Below are 16,582 nucleotides of genomic sequence, written 5' to 3'. Positions count from 1 at the left end.
CTCTTAGCCCAATCTTCAGATCCATTCAGGAAAGGCATTCTCTATGCCTTCCCAGGAATCCCTGTGCCCCTCTCCAGAGCTGAGGCCCCATCCTGTGACTGCTGGGTCCTTCTTCTCCTTGGTCTGTTTCCTTTTCAACCCATTTATAAGAGGCCATCTAATCATCTGGGTATAAATGTCAAAATATTTCATTTTTTTCTTTTCCTTTAGAGCAGCCATTTCTTTAGATTTTGCAGTATTCACTCCCCTTTCTCACCCGATACCAGGCCTCCTAGCAATATCCCAGTCAAGGTGTCCTAACTTCTTTGTCATTTTTCTCAGAATGGTAGGGGGAAGAGGAGATGATGCTTTGGCTTTGGAACCTTTTTACCAGGCCGAGGGTCAAAATGCTGCAAGCCAAGAGCAAAAATAGGAAAGGCAGAGCCCCCTCTTAGGACACTGGCTTCGGGTCTGCAGGGAAGACATTCCTTGGGTGTAGTCTGGCTTCATCAGATTTCAGTAGGTGGGGTGTGTGGGTTGTCAGGGAGGATATGACTATTGGTGTCACCCTGCCTCTACCCACTGTTAAGTACCCTCTGAGAGATTTAAGTAGCTCCCAGGTTCAAACTCTTTTTGGGACTGAGCATCTCATCACTTGACCCATTGCTCCCTTAGAGAAAAATCTCATGGTTCCAAGCCTTCTGCCCAACCCTGTCTTCTTTACATGAGTCATGAGGGCCTCTGGGATTATCTTCTACCCTCCTACATATCTCAAAGTTCTGAGCTGGGGTGGGAGTTTCCACCAACTGCTTCTGAAGACTATTACCCCATTGTCCCTTAAAAATCTGCTGACACAGGGGTAAATGCTGGCTAGGATGTGGAGAAACGGGCACTCTCCTACACTGTTGGTGGGAATGTAAACTGGTACAGCCCCTCTGGAAAACAGTGTGGAGGTTCCTCAGGAAATTAACAATAGAACTCCCTTATGACCCAGCAATAGCACTGCTAGGAATTTACCCAATGGATACAGAAATGCTGATGCATAGGAGCACATGTACCCCAATGTTCATAGCAGCACTCTCTACAATAGCTAAAACATGGAAAGAGCCTAAGTGTCCATCAACAGACGAATGGATCAAGAAGATGTGGTTTATCTATACGATGGAATACTCCATGGCAATGAGAAAGAATGAAATCTGGCCATGTGTAACAACATGGATGGACCTTGAGGCAGAGAAGGACAAATATCATATGTTTGCACGTATAGGAGGACTAGGAGGAACTTAACGGAGGACCATGGGGGAGAAGAAGGGGGGAAATGGTGGGGGAAAGGGAGAGAGGCAAACCATGAGAGACTCTTGAATGCTGGGAACAAACTGAGGATTGATGGGTGTGAGGGGGAGAGGGGAGATGGGCATGGAGGAGGGCACTTGTGGGGATGAGCACTGGGTGTTATATGGAAACCAACTTGACAATAAAGTATTTGTAAAAAAAAAAAATCTGCTGACACAGGGAATGCTAGAAGAGTCTTCTGTCTTCACAAATCTCTAGAAAAGCCCACATTTTCCCCGCACTGGGATCTGGGAAGAGGTTATTGGGAAAAGCTATAAGCCAGAGTCTCGGCCTTGGAGAAAGTGCCTCTTTCTTCTGGATTTGTAACAGAGGGGTTTTAAATCTGTTTTGAGGGACCAGGATACTCACAGTGGTGATCTTACCTGGACTCTGAGAAGCTGGGGACCTGTCATGCGGCAGTGCTCCTCACTAGAATTCCTTCACTCAGCCCTGGGAAGTATTGTCACTGACACCAGGGAGATCCCATGTTCAGATAGAACATGGTCCAGGCATCTGACTCGAGACAGTTCCACAAAATGTTTCTGTCCTTTCACATCTATAAAGATGCTTTCTTCAATTCAGCTGGTTCCCAGTGGAAAGTGGTGAATAGCAACTGAGCCACACTATCCCTTTTTCTAATAGGTAGGGTGACCACATAATTTATCATATAATATGACACTGTTGAAGGGAAAGGAGGTGGTATGGGCAGTCACACCAAGACAGTAGGTGTGCACTGGGACATATGGTCTTGCCCCCACTTGGGTAGAGGGAGGGAGAGCGGAAGGGCAGGTGTGTGATGGCAGGAGACATTAGGAGTGAGGAAGAACAGTTCTCCCTCCTTGGTGGATAATGTCAGAGGAGAAAGAGAGGTTGAGGAAGGCAGCCAAAGTAGTCTTCACAAAGCTGAAGGACTCTGTGGACATAGACCTCCTTTCTCCATGATGTTGTGGCTTCAGAACAGGAAGGAAGGTTTTATTCTAGATGAGGCCAATCTCACAAAAGAGGGCAGGCTGCCTGGGAAGGAAGTCAGTTTCTCAGTCACTCATTCACTAATTAATTTATTAGCAATATATTTATTCAACATATATTCATTAAACACAGACACTGTGCTAGGGACTAGGGATATAGTGGTAAACTAGACAAACACTACTTCCCTGCAATCAAGGACTGTAATGTATATAAGGAGGGAAGTAGAGATAAAAACAGATAAAGTCATTACCAATTGTGTGAAGGAAACAGTCAAAAACGAGAGACAGAAAATTCAGGAGGTAGAAAAAGGGGCTTACTTCAGACATGGTGGTTAAGGATGGCTTCTCTGAGAAGGTGACATATAAAGAAGTGACTTGAAGGAGCCAGAAAAGCAGAGAATGAGAGTAAAACAATACAGGTATAGGGCTGTGCATGAGCACATCATATGCAAAGGTCTAGAGGCTATAAAGAATTTGGCACGTTCAAGGAACTGAAAGATTGGCATGACTGAGAATAGACATGGAAAGAAAGAATTACCTGGAAGAGGGGTTGGAGATGGGGGATCAGGCCATCCAGGTAACCCTGAACATATGGTAAGGAATTTGTATTTCCTTCTAAGTGCAAATGGAAGCATTGAAGGGGTAAACATTGATACGACATAATTTAGATCTCCATTTATGGAGATAACCCTGTCCAGCTTGAGGAGACCAGATTGAATGGGCAGATGGAAGAGTAGACAGAACTCACGAGTCGGGAGTCTGATTTACAGCACCAGTGAGCTATGGTTGCTACCTGGCATGGAGTGGTGAGTAGCAGAGAAGTTGAAGAGAGATGGGTTGGATTGGAGATGTCTTTTGAAGGTAGTCTTCTTTGGAGATAGACTTCATGAATCAGAGGTAGGATTCCAAGGAAAGGAGGAATCAAGGATGACTCCTAGGTTTCTGTCTTGAGTAACTGAGGAGGAGAAGATGGGGTGTGGGAATAGGCATGTTTGATTCCTTCAAAATTCCTATGGTGAAATCCTAATGCCCAATGTGATCAGATTAGGGGGTGGGGCCTTTGGGAGGTGATTAGATCCTGAGGGCAGTGCCCCCATGAATGAGACTAATAGCCATTTAGGAAAGGCCTAGGAGACCTTCCTTTCCCCTTCTACCATGTGAGGACACAATGAGAAGTCTGCAATCCACCGAGGGCCCTCACCTTGACTGTGATGGCACCCTTATATTAGACTTCCAGCCTCCAGAGCTGTGAGACGGCATGTTTGCCATTATTAGGCCTCCCAGTCTATGGAATTTCGTTATAGTAGCTCAAATAGACTAAAACCTCCCTCAAACTAAGAAAGCCAGTAAAACATCTGAGAATACCTCTTGGCTCCTTCTATGGTTTCTCCTCCTCTCTCTTCCTCCTTCACCACCACCAATTCCTCACCTCTGCCAGAGGGAACAGGGGTGCATTGCAGGGCAGGCTGGCCATCTACCCCCTGCTCATGTCCAGTGCTCTTGGGATTTCTGAGAAGCTAATATTTATAAGCACAGCCAAGGGTTACATTGTGTTTTTTCATAACTGTCTACTATTCTTTCTACACATTCAGCTGTTTACAGAACTCACGTTCTTCTCAGCCCTCCTCAGAAAACTTGCTCACTACATGTCCATTTCATTGCTGCTACAAGTCTCCGATAGTCATCCCTGGGGTCATTGGGTGCTGCGTCCTGACCTTGTCAGAGAAAAAACTTGAAACACTGAATTCCCCTGGTGTCCTTTTCCAGTGACCCTAAATGATTTCTGAGTGCATGAATGTACGTTGGTGATGGTTTGGACAAAATCCAAGAAGAAGAGGCTGTGCACTCAGTGGGCATTGGTTGGAAGCTCTCTGGGAAACTCGGGGTTGTGCTTTGATTCTATATTCATCCCATCCTGAGAGGATATCCTAACATCAATACAGTCCCCTGAGGTCAGACTGGCATACAGGGAGGAGGCAGGGAAGCTCCTAGGCAGCCTTTCTGTGCTTTCCTTCCCCAGCTTCTCTGAGGAGCTTTGATGTTCCTTGCACTCTTCTTGCAGTTAGGGCTTTCTGTGCCATGATCAAGCAACTCCACTCTGACACACTTGGGTATCAGTGGAAGATGCTAGAACATGCAGTGAGAATTCATTTGTTTTAACAATATTTTTTGAGCAGCTGTTATGTAGGAGGCAAGATTTGGCACCTAAGGAGTATAGGGTTATTACAGATACACTCTCTGTCTGTCTTCTCATGTACCTGGAATTTGGTTGCAAACAGAGCAAAGAGGCCAAGACAAGGAGAAAAAACTCCTGCATGAGTCTAACAAAAGAAATGTCACGTGATCAGGTAAAGTGCTATAGACCTCAAAGAAGATAAGGATGTCATATTTCATTGGGAGGATGAGGAGCAGCTTCTGAACACTTTAGACAGATGTAGGAAGACAGAAGGGGCAGATAAGATACAGTGATGAAAGTGTCTGAAATGTTTGCAAAAGCATGTGCAGAGTCATCGAGGGAAGAAATCCAATGTGTTGAGCGTAGCCGGTAGACAAAAGAAGCCTGCTTTGACTGAATCTGTCTTACTCTGGGTTTATACCAGAAAGCAGAACCTAAGACAAGGGTTTGCATTCAGATGATGAGAAGTGAACCCAGGCAACAGGACTGGAGTCTGGAGAAACCAAAGCAAGGAAATGAGGTAAGCCAATGCAAGGCTATGTTCTTGAGCTCAGCACTGCCATGGGTGACTATGACTCAATCCTACTGGGACCCTCCGAGGTACGATACAGGCAGAATGCATCCCAGAATTGTACATTTGAATGATCAACGCAAGTAGCATGTTTCCATCCATTCCCACACCCTCCCCCAACGGTCAAGGGTTCCTCATGGTGTTGCTTCCTCTTACTTCCAAGTGTGTGCATGTGTGAGCGCCAAGTGGGTTCCTACAAGTCTTTCCCCACGGTGTCCTAGGAGCCTCCGAGCAGAGAGAGACAGATGCTTGGTACAGCTGGGATGACGTGCTGTCAGGTTATTTATACCTTCTCAGAGCTGGTTGGACAGCAATGACTGGAGTAAGAGGCACGCCAGCAGGATGTAAGAGGGGATCCAAGGATTAGCTCAGACCCATGGGCAGTTTGGGTTTTTCATTGTTATTGTTTGTTTGTTTGTTTGTTTGTTTTTGAGAGAGAGAGATAGTGAGCAAGCGCCAGAGGTGCAGACAGAGAGGAAGGCAGAACCCTGAGTAGGTTCTGCACTGCCAGCACATAGCCCGACACGGGGCTCAAACTCACAAACTGTGAGATCATGACTGAAACCAAGAGTTGACGCTTAACTGACTGAGCCACCCAGGCACCCTTATAAGTGATTCTTAGAAATACTGATTGATTTAAATTCACTACAGTAAATAATTAATCTTAAAGTATTATTACATGACAAATTATTGACTAATGATATTCTGAATCCATATGATGATCAAGACATTTAAATTTTTTATTTCATCCTTATCTTTTTTCTTTTTAAAAGTGAACTTTTAATTGAAGCATGCATACATACACACAGAAAAGTGGCTACATCATAAATGTACAGCTCACAGTTTCCCACTCATTTGTATTTCACATTTATCCTTAGATTCATCTTTGGTGGGGGACCTGGGTGGCTCAGTTAGAAGATCATATGACTCTTGATCTCAGGGTCATGAGTTCGAGCCCCACGTGGAGTGTAGAGATTACTCAAATAGAAACTTTAGATTCATCTTTGGGAATACATATTATAATATTTATAATAAACATGCAGAGAATTAACAAATAATACTCTTTTATTGATAGGGTTGTATGAAAAAAATGTTTGGAACTCACATCTCTCGGCCATGAGTTGTCAGAAGGAAAAGGAATAGAGAGGTGTGTACAGCATTTTGGATGTTGACTTAACTGGACTTGACAGCTAACTGGATGGTGGGACAAGATCAGGAAAGAATAAAAAGTGATTCAGATTTCATACTGGGATGATGTTCAGATGAGGAAGCATAGAGCACAAATGGCTGTCTAGAGGAAGAGGTCGTTTTGGGTGATGAAAGTGAGGTGGGCTACGGATGGGCACCAGTGCACATTGGTCTATGAACATAACCTACTAAGTTTCCGAATGGAAGATTCTCTGATTGCTTGATCCTCTTTCCTGGAATCAGTTACCCACAGCCTAGGCTGGATTTAGTTCTTAGGCTCCAGATAGAAGTTGGTGATGTAATTTTTGCCCCTCTCCTTGGTGAGAATGAGAGGCTGCCCTTTTAGTTTGGAAGTGGCTATGAACCAGTCAGGGTAGCAGATGGACTGAAAAGTGGAGGTGGAACCCTCCTTATTATGGAAAAAGAGAAAAGGCTTCTGTCCTTTCTTCTCATTGTGTACATCCATGATCTTTTTCTCCTAGGATCAGGAAAAGGGTTTATTAGAGAAGATTACTGAGAGAGGGTCTAAACTAACATAGCCCTTGAGAGTGATTGTTTTCTCCCAAGGGAGGGCCAGGGGCCAGGGACACAAACAGATGCAAGGACACAAGATGTCAGAAGAGAGAACCCACTGGCTCCTATAGCTTGATTCCACCCCAGGATCCTATGATACAAGGTGCTTCTGATTCTCTGAGACAGCCCTGTCTTCCCTGAGAACAGAAAGGGGTTTCAGCTACTTTTGTGGGTGCTCTCGGTGAGCACCCATCCACAGGTGCCGGTGTCTCCCAAGATTGCCAGCCTCCAAGTGGGTTTAAATCTCAAAGCTTTCATCATATCCAAAAAGATTGGCTTCATAACTACACATGCTACCTCAGGACAGGAACCATAGGCATATAATCCACCAAATTCAGACTACCAATCTCCCCTTTGTCTCCTCTTTCACACAGCGGCCTTTGTTTAAGTGGGAGCAGCCCAGCATCATGCAGGATTTCTGGGAGACAGTTAAAGAAAACTGAGGTTGGAGAAACCACCATTCCTTGGCCTTCCTGAAGCATTCTCGTGTGTGTATCCTCTGGCTCTTGGAGAATGTTTACACATTACCATGAGTGTCATGCCCATGCAAAAAGCAGCATTTATTGACTTGGGGGACAGCCAAGTCACATTTCCTTCCTTACCCTGAACAACCCAGGATTGAAAAATGTTATTTTTATTCAGTGATATGTTAAATGAAATAAAAAGTACATCTCACAGTGCTTTTCTCATTAACTGTACAACCACTCACCTTAAGCTGTAAAGTAGGCTGGCCCTGAATTTCTTCACAGAAAAGACAAAGATGGTTGTTCTTGATTCCCAAGTAAACTGGATTGCCTTTCTCTGCATGATGGAATTCTTTGTCTGTACATGTCATTAAAGCAAGACTGACTAGAAACACAAGGAAAAATGGAAACAGGTATGAGGCTCTAAGGAGCAGAAAGGACAGTCTTTCTGACTTGACATTACTCCTCCCGGTGAGGGGAATGCAGAGCAGCCGGAATCCCCAGGAAGGTTCCTCCTAGTCACATGTAGTGGAGACCCTTCATCATTATCTGAAGCCCATTTCTTTCACTTCCTTAATATCAGAACCCCAGATGTTACCAGGACATTCTGCAACCCAAAAATAAAAATAAAATTCCCCACTGCATTTGCAGCTAAGTTTGATCATATGCTGAAGTCATAGCCCATCAGATAAACATGGAAGTGTTGTGTGGGATTTCTAAGAATGTTCTTTCAAAGGAGTTGACTCAGCTGGAGAAGCATCTTTCTTATACTTTGTGTCTTCTTACTGCCTGCCTCAAATACTTGGATGATGGTTGAGGAGAACTTGAACTTGTGAAAGCAGAAAGCTAGAATCCTTGGACTATGGAAGCATCAAGGAAGCCACCATACCAACCTCAGCCTGCCTGCTTAGGCTTCTTTTTCATGAGAAAGAAATAAACTTATTTTTTTAAGTAAACTTTTTAGTTAAGTCCCAGGTATGTGGGTTTTCTGTCACTATCAGCTAAATTTAATTCCCAACTAAGTTAGCCCAGGAACCTGGGAAGTCTGCATCTATCCTTCTGGGCAGCATACTGAGAATTCTCCAGTCAGCACTCTTTATTGAATGCCCACTCAGACAAGGATGCAAGTGGGCCACAGAGATTTAGATGATGATAAAAGAGACACTGTCATTCTCCCCACAGAAAATGAGACCAAAAAATGTAAGTGGCAAAATGACCAGAACCACAATAAATTGCAAGTTCTGCTTTGAGGAAAGGGACCAAAACTTGAGAAAGTAGGAGACTAAATTTACACAGAAGAGTCAAGAAAGATCTCTCTTTCAAACCAAGACCTTAAAGGTAAGAGGAAACTAGCATATGAAGACATGGGAATAGGGTGGTGGAGGGGATCTGGAGGGAGAGTGTTGTGGAGAAAGGATTGGATCAAGTCCCCTATGTGGCTCTGAAAGAAGACTGGTATCCCTGAGAACTCCCCGTTAGCCCCCACCTTCCACCCCTAAAACACAAACACATAGGAAAGACACTGTTCATTTAACATAGTTCAGAAGGTCACTCTTACTACTTTGTAGAGAATGGATGAGAAGCTACACAAATGAGGTGGGAAGGAGGGCAGTGAGGAGGCAATGGCAGTGGTCCAGGTGAGATATGATCTTGCCTTAGAAATAAGTCATATTTTACACACAGACTCATCAGTCTTTGCTGTTGGATTGGACAGAGATGGAATCAAGGATGTCTTTAGCATTTCTGGCTGGAGGAAACAGGTGATGGTAGTGCCACTAATGGAGATAGGAAAGACTGGGCTGATCCACAGTTTTGAGAGGTCAGATCCATAGTTCTGCTTGGGATAGAGGAAGTTAGAGATGTCTGAGAGGATATCAAGAGGACATGGGTAAATTGTTCAGAGGGGACTTCTGCTTGGAAGCATGAACGCCAGAGTGATAGAGGTGATCCATCAATCCAAGAGACCAGCTCCCAATCCCTTCATCAGGGTTGCATAATGACTGCAGACTGAGATCTGAGGATCCCCAGTATTTAGAGATTGTATACAGAAAGTTGAATCAGAAAGGAGAATGCCAAAGAGAAGCCAGTGAACCAGAAGGGAATGTTCCTACAGAAGGAGAAGATAAAGGGTGTTCAAGAAAGACAGTTATTAATCATGCTGACTGCAGTTGAGGATCCAAATAAGTGAGGACAGAAGAGTGCATCTGGTGAGCTTGGGAAAAGGAACTTAAGAGAACAGTTCAGAAATCATGTTGTTTGATGCAAACAAAAGCAGAAGGTGAGTGGAGACAAGTTATGTAGTCAGCTCTTCTGTGAAACTTGGCTATGACTTGTACATAGAACTGTACAGAGATTGGCAGATGGGAAAAACGAGTGGTAGTAGGAATGAAATGTTGGAATCAAAAGAACTCTGTTTAGTATTAAACTTAGAAATATTATATTAGAGCATATCAGTGATGGAAAGGATCCAGTAGATAGACAAAGGTGGAACATGTGGGAAGAGAAGAAATAAATCAAATGCTGAAGTCCTAGCAAGAAGGAAAGAAGCTGAGATAGACTGACTTTTGATGGGAGGAAGGAATATCACCCAATATTAGAAGAGAGGACACTGAATTAGGAGAGCATGTAGTGGAAAGATGATTGAGTTTGATTCTGAGGACATAGGTAACAATTGTTGAAATTTAAAGGAGAGAAACTCCAATGAGAAGGTCAACTGCTGCTTGAGTGGACAATCCCTTCTTATCTGAAGACATTTCCTCTTGGTAAGAAGAGCTGTCAACCCCTCATACCATCATTTCTAGGTGCAAGTTTTCCTCTGTGGAAAGGAACCATCTTGTCCTTGCTTGCCCTTCCTGTGAACACTGTTCCCAGAAGTAGGACAGGCTGAAGGCCAGGCTCATGCAAGCACAGCCCCATCCCCAGGGTAACTGGTGCCCCTTTAAGAAGAAACAGTGGCTTTGATTTTCACTCACCAGGACTGACTTCATTGTTAAATGGAGTTGTTATTAAAGAATTTCCATTCAGGACCCACACCCTCTGTAGAGAATCATGAACATCAAAGATTCTGAAATAGTCTACCGCTGCCAAAAGACAGAAAAGCACAGAACACATAGGAGGTTGTTATAAACTTCAGGACTCTCACTGCATCCTGGTAATAATGGCTTCTGAATTCTTAGGGGTAGATTTACTGCTCTGAGAAAGAGTGGCTATAAGGAGTAAGGGAGGGGAAATAAGCCAGGAGCTGGTTTGTGGATCATGGCATCTGTAAGGATCTACCTGCATTTTTACTCCCCAAGAGATTTTCAAGGTTTGTCTTTTTTCTAGGGACATCAGTGACTTGTCTTTTTCTAATTGATAGTCTCTGGGTAGTAACAAAACCAAAAATATTTAAGTTGGTCATCAGTTTCTTGTTTTTTCCTTTATGCTCTTTATCAAAATATATAAATAATTCTGAATATACATAATAAGAAAAGATCTAAATGCTTTGAGATTTTCAGATGCAAGTTTTATGATCTGAGTATATTAGCAAGAGCAAATGCATCTGTAGCTATGTAAATGATAGGGGCCCCTGTACTGCATTGTCTTTGGTGAGGCAGAATGGAGATATTTGCAAGCTGGTTTGTGATTCACCACTCACCTTGGGAGGTGGCCATCTTGGTTTCAGGGCTTCCTGTGAAGAGGACAATGTAAATCAGATGATGGAGAGGAAGTTGTCAGCAGCAGGTCTTGTGGAAAAGGGAGGAAGAGAAACGTCTCATCCATTTCTCTCCCCTTTCCAACCCCGGAATTTTTTGTAAAAATTCTAAGAAAGCTGCCCCCAAGCTCCTGTCCCAGAGGCACACCTGAGACTAAGGAAGGGGGTTTCCAAGGCCAGAAAACCCCAAATGGAAACTCCCATCTCTGTTAGACTGGTAGTCCTTGTTCTCCAGACTATGATGGTCTTGGGATGCTCTCCATCCATCATATCTGTGATTGTTAGGAGGTTCCAGAGCACCACCTCAGGCACCTTCAGTGCAACAGGGCTCTGGATTTAAAGGAGGAGAGGAGAGGAGAGGGTGTGCATCTGTCTCCATTCTAGTCTCCCACATATCTGGTGAGTCACCTCTTATCCTGTCTTCAAGCTTGAACACTACTAAATGACTGTCAGCAAATCTGCCTCTCTGACCCCCATCTTCCCCTATTCTTCATCCAAAGAGGCATCTCTAAGGATCTTGCACGTAGACATCACAAACTCCATTAGGTGTTTTGACTGTCAGGAGTCATCTGTCCCTGGGCTTCTGGTTAGGGCACCAAGAAAGTTCCCTAAGAAGGCCACAAGCTCCCCACAGTGAGAGCCAGTTGTTCACATCCCCCCCATCCCCCACTCCCAACCCCTGCCTCAGGATCCTCAGTTCCCAATTCAATAGTTATCCATGGACAGGAAGTAAGCAAATCATCACCTGTATTCTTGGAAGTAACCCTAGCTCCTCTAGTATCCTGTGCCTTCCCCAAGGTCCCCCAAGGCTCCCCAAGGACAGCAGTGAATGAAGCCCATCATGGACTCTAGACCACTGGCTTAGATTAGTGGGGAGGGAAGCCTACTTCCCAGATGCTCCAGTGCTCTAAGCTAGCAGACACCCATTAGGTCTTTCCCAAAGGAAAGCTTAGACACATGGCTTCTGAGCTGAAATTACCTTGTCCAAGAGATGCTTTTGTCCCTGGATCCAAAGTTAAGGCTTTATCTGCATCCAAGGACTCTGGAAAGCTGTCTAGGGCTCCCAGTTCCTTTGCTGAAACGGCAAGAGATACCATAGATCCAGAAGCAAGAGAAGATCAAAGGTGAGCAGATTTCGTGGCTTCAGACTACACCGGTAATCTGTTACTATACACTTTGGCTCCCTCCAGACGTAGGTGCTTTGAGTGAATCCAACAAGTTCCAAGCTTTTTATGCACACAGAGAAGGAAGGAGGTTCTGCCTCACTTGGGTTGGGACTGCCTACCACTCAATACTTTCTGGTTCCTGGTGCCAGAGATTCAGTGAGTCTTTATGTAAATGCCAGCCAAGTATGACTGCAACTTGTCCATTCACCCTGAAAAAGTAGGGCATGCTAAGCCCCTAAGAGCAACAACCAGGAAATATAGTCATCAACACTGAGTTTGAGGAAAGAAACATTATGGGACTGCCCCAGGGCTGATGACTGGACTCTTTTGCCACAAAATGACACACTAGAATGTTATTTCTAGGAATGGAAGCCTTCAGCAAGTTCAAGGTAGACAAAGAAAAGAATGAGTCCCCTAAGATCTGGGTAGCTTACAACTACTCCTGGTTCACAGTCACCATATTCTCTACCAATCTCGGACCAGGTAAAAACACCCCAGTGTATGCTTCTCCAGCTTTTCAGAGCCTGTAAGCATGCTGCCTCTCCGCTCAAGGGAGCCTCACCTGGGCAAGGCCAGCTCCTGGGCACCCTGCCCATCATGGTCTCTAAGTCACTGACCTAGATTAGTAGAGAAGGGAGTCTGCCTCTCAGATGCTTCAGTGTTCTAAGCAGCAAACCCGCATTAGGTCTTCCCCAAAGGAAAGCTTAGACAGTGTTGTTGATACCCTACCCCAGTCCCTTCAGCCCAACTGAGTTCACTGTCACTGTGGCAGTTTCCAGCATCTGTCTGCTTCACACCTCAAGGGTATTCATTTCAACAGCAACCTCAACCAATGGGAGAAGGGACTGGTGGGTAAATATGTTAGCCTCCCCAGCCTCTGGAACAATGCTAGGGTTTCTCAGGGAGAACACTAGCTAAGACAGTAGTTTAGTGTTCAAGAGCCAGACACTTGTATTCAAAAGATGTGTGTTCACAATTAGCCTTTGCAACTTTTGGACTTGTGTCCTTGGCAGACTCCTTTCACATCTCTGATCCTAAGATGACTGTTATATGAAATGCATTGTACCATGCTGGATTACTGTGTCAGTTAAAGAAGAGCATGCAAAGTCCCCAGTACCTGACACTCCTGTAGCAACTGGCCTTTTGAGTCTCCTATGTCTGTCACTAGACCCCAGATCAGCCTGTTTGTCTCTACCAGCCTTTTTGCTTTGACTACCAGTAGATCGTCCTAGCTCTTGATATTTGTGCTAGCTTATCAGCCTACCTAACCACACAAAGACACTCTCAAGTTCACACTATATAGTCTTCCAAGGGCTTCTCGTTGCACAGTGAGATATAAAGATCGTTATGATCTTGTCCTGAGTAGCCCCATAGCCATTCCCTCAAAAGTGTGGAATCATGAAGCACTCATACTTAAAAGTGTAGTAGGCATCTCTGAGTCAAAACTAGGATTCAAAATCAATCTGTGGCTATGAAGAGGAGTTCCCCAGGTATCCATTAGCATAAGTTGATTTCCATGCTCTAAGAAGGAAGTCCAGATGTCAATGTGAAAATCCTCAGGAGGGCCTGTCCGTGGTCACAGCCTTCAAGGAATTACTTCAAGGAATGACATCACCTCCATGTTCCTTATATAGAACTGGACCCACTTGGATATCTTGAGGAGAGGATCTCAGTGTCCTGCCATAAGGTACAAAGAAGCAACATTCAGGACACGTTGATATGGATGCTGCATATACTAATGGAAACTCATTTAGGACCACAGCTAATAAGATGCAGATCCTTTCAGATTCATTATTTCATCCTATAAACACATGGAGCTCCATGTAGTCCCATGGAGCTCCACTGAGTCCACAGTGCCATTAGTTGAGGTGATGGGGGCTTTGGTGATACCAGACAACCCAAGACCTCAACTTATGTCTCCCTAGAATGGAGGTGCATCCTTTACCACCAAGATGGTGGGTGATCCTGAGAAGGGCCACTTTCCTTATGTGAAGGAAATTTCTCTCCTTGTAAGAAAAGAACTTCAGATGAATAAAATCTAGAGATATAACCTTCCTTCTCTCTTCAAGTAGCCAGAACTGGATCTGAATCAAGATTTCATTACTTCATCCATCCATATCTATCCTTCCCTACACAGGTCATGGTCTAACAAAGTCACCTCAGTTCTGTAAATCTCTCTCAACTTATATAGCACAATTCCCATCATTCAATTTGACTACTGTTCACATATTGCCAGGTTATTAGATGGAACAGTCCTTGTTTTATATATCCTTGAAGTTCAAAGTGTGACCATTGGACTAGCAGCATTGGCATCATCTGGCAGCTTGTCAGAAATGCAGAATCTAGGGCTTTATCCCAGACATATAGAATCAGGATCTAATAAAGGAGCATTAAAGTCACTATATGTTCTGTGCTGCTATAGCATGCACCCATGCCATATGCTAGTCATACCAGTACAAAAAGAGAGAGAGAGAGTTCAGGACTCAGGGGTTGCTTAGGACTAGGGAGGGGGGAGAAGCAAACCAGATCTAGACTCACCCTCACTTTTCCCCAATCTCTGGAGCCCATAAAGTAGACTGTCTTGGCACTGAACAAAGGAAATGAGGGAAAGATATAAAGAAAAGAAGTAATTCCTTGAAGGCTGTGACCACGGACAGGCCCTCCTGAGGATTTTCACATTGAGTACTCAATGTGATTGAGCCAGGAACTCTCAAACTGTTTTGGTTTAATGTAGACCAAATATTTTCCACATGAAACAAAAAGAGAAAACCCATTTAGAGGAGGGCAGAGCCACTTACCTAATTTTACAAAGGCAACAATCTACAAATAGTTGAAGATTACCAGGCATGCAAGTAAGCAAGATCGCAAGAATGAGAACCAAAAAAATAGGCAAAGAAAGATAGTAGAAACATACAGAGACATCTGATTTTGTAATTATTATACACAGAGCTTAAAACAACTATGGGTGGCTCAGTCGGTTGAGCATCCTACTTTGGCTCAGGTCATGATCTCATAGTTCATGGGTTCGAGCCCCATGTTGGGCTCTGTGCTGATAGCTAACTCAGAGCCTGGAGACTGTTTTGGATTCTGTGTCTCCCTCTCTCTCTGGCCCTCCCCTGCTCATGCTGTCTCTCTCTCTCAGAAGTAAATAAAAAATATTTAAAAAAAAACACCTCAACTATCCTAACCATATTTAAAAAGAAAAGGACAAACATGGACGTTTTTCTAGAACAACAAACTATGAAAATGGCAGATTGGGAAGCGTTAAACAGCATCTCTAGAACTATATAACACAACGAATAAAATTAAATAAACCAAAATTTGTATTTGGTAATAGACAACAGACACCAAAAGAGAGAATTAGCAAGCTGATGGTACTAGAAATTTCTAGTACTCTTTGCCTCCCAGAAACATCAATCTGAACAATTATCCATTCATAAGAATACCTTCACAAGAACTAAGAATTCCAGGTGAGGGATGACAGCACCTGAATGGAACACAGAAATAAGAAAAAATTCATTGAAAAAAGGGTAGGAAATGTAATTTCATAGTACTCCCATCATCTCTCCCCCAAGCCAGGGTAGCCCAGCATGGAGAGAGACATCCAGCTTATAGAAGAAGAGTGAAGTAAGGAACTGACTTCACAGTGGACTCCACCACCAGCCCACACCAGCACCAGACTGACTTCTGTGGCCTGAGGCTCTTGGCCTACTCTGGCATCAGGTTAGTTCCCATGGCCCCAGACTTCTAGTGGACTTCAAGAAAGCCAGGCTACCAGTCCACTCCAGCACTAGGCAGGCCAAATCCGCCCCCCTCACTCCCCCAAACTCAGGCTCCAGGCAATCCCCTACAAATCCAGACTCATGGCCCTCCCTAGCATCAGGCTCACTCTCATGGACCCAGGCTCCCAACCTGCTCCAGCACCTAGGCCAGCCTTCATAGACCTTGATCCCAAATAAGCTCCCATGGAAGGAGGGTTCTGGCCTCCCCCAGTGCCAAGCTGCTACCATTGGCCAAGGTTCAGGCAGTCTCCTGTGGATCCAGGTCACTAGACCCTCCTAGCACCAGGCCAGCCACCATGGATCCAAACATCAGAGTGGCCCTCATGGCCCCTGCAGCTCCAGGCTCCTGGCTGACTCCAATGGCCCCAGGCTCAGGTTTGTTCAACTGCTAGGGTGGCCTCCATGGTCTCAGCCTCCAGGCAGCTCCCATGAATCCAGGGTCCAAGAACACCCCAGCACCAGGCCAGCCCCTGTAGACCCAGACACCAGGCCCATCCACACAGACCCAGGTCCCAGGCCCACCGCCACAGACAGGCACTGGGCCTGTCTCACTGAACCCAGACACCAGACCAGCCCCTATGGACCCAAGCACCAGGTCTGCCCACCTGCTGATCCAGGCACCAGACCTCCTGTCTGAGGGCTCCAGAACAAGCCCACCCAGAATCTGTGGACAAGCTGACTGGTAAAGG

General features: G+C 44.7%; 1 protein-coding gene across 1 annotated transcript; it reads right to left on the bottom strand.

Annotated features, from left to right (window-relative positions):
* Positions 1-6,479: 6,479 nt before the first annotated feature.
* IL36B (interleukin 36 beta) lies at positions 6,480-12,031 on the bottom strand. The gene is made up of 5 exons (XM_039231702.1): positions 11,925-12,031; positions 10,889-10,921; positions 10,224-10,331; positions 7,497-7,636; positions 6,480-6,692 (listed from the first exon to the last, which is right to left on the bottom strand). The coding sequence occupies exons 2-5, from the start codon at positions 10,902-10,904 to the stop codon at positions 6,480-6,482; spliced, it is 477 nt and encodes a 158-aa protein (XP_039087633.1). The 5' UTR covers positions 10,905-10,921; positions 11,925-12,031.
* Positions 12,032-16,582: the final 4,551 nt, after the last annotated feature.

This window comes from Hyaena hyaena, unplaced genomic scaffold (genome assembly GCF_003009895.1).
Source record: "Hyaena hyaena isolate Hyena2069 unplaced genomic scaffold, ASM300989v1 scaffold_57, whole genome shotgun sequence".
NCBI lineage: Eukaryota > Metazoa > Chordata > Mammalia > Carnivora > Hyaenidae > Hyaena > Hyaena hyaena.
The sequence above is the reverse complement of the archived record's forward strand: the minus strand, read 5'-3'. Positions and strand labels throughout refer to the sequence as shown.

Coding starts and splice junctions, on each gene's coding strand:
- IL36B (XM_039231702.1), bottom strand. Junction 7,637..10,223: donor TAACAATGAAGTCAGTCCTG/GTGAGTGAAAAT, acceptor TTGTGTTTCTAG/TCAGTCTTGCTTTAATGACA. Junction 6,693..7,496: donor AGCCTACTTTACAGCTTAAG/GTGAGTGGTTGT, acceptor TCCTGATCCTAG/GAGAAAAAGATCATGGATGT.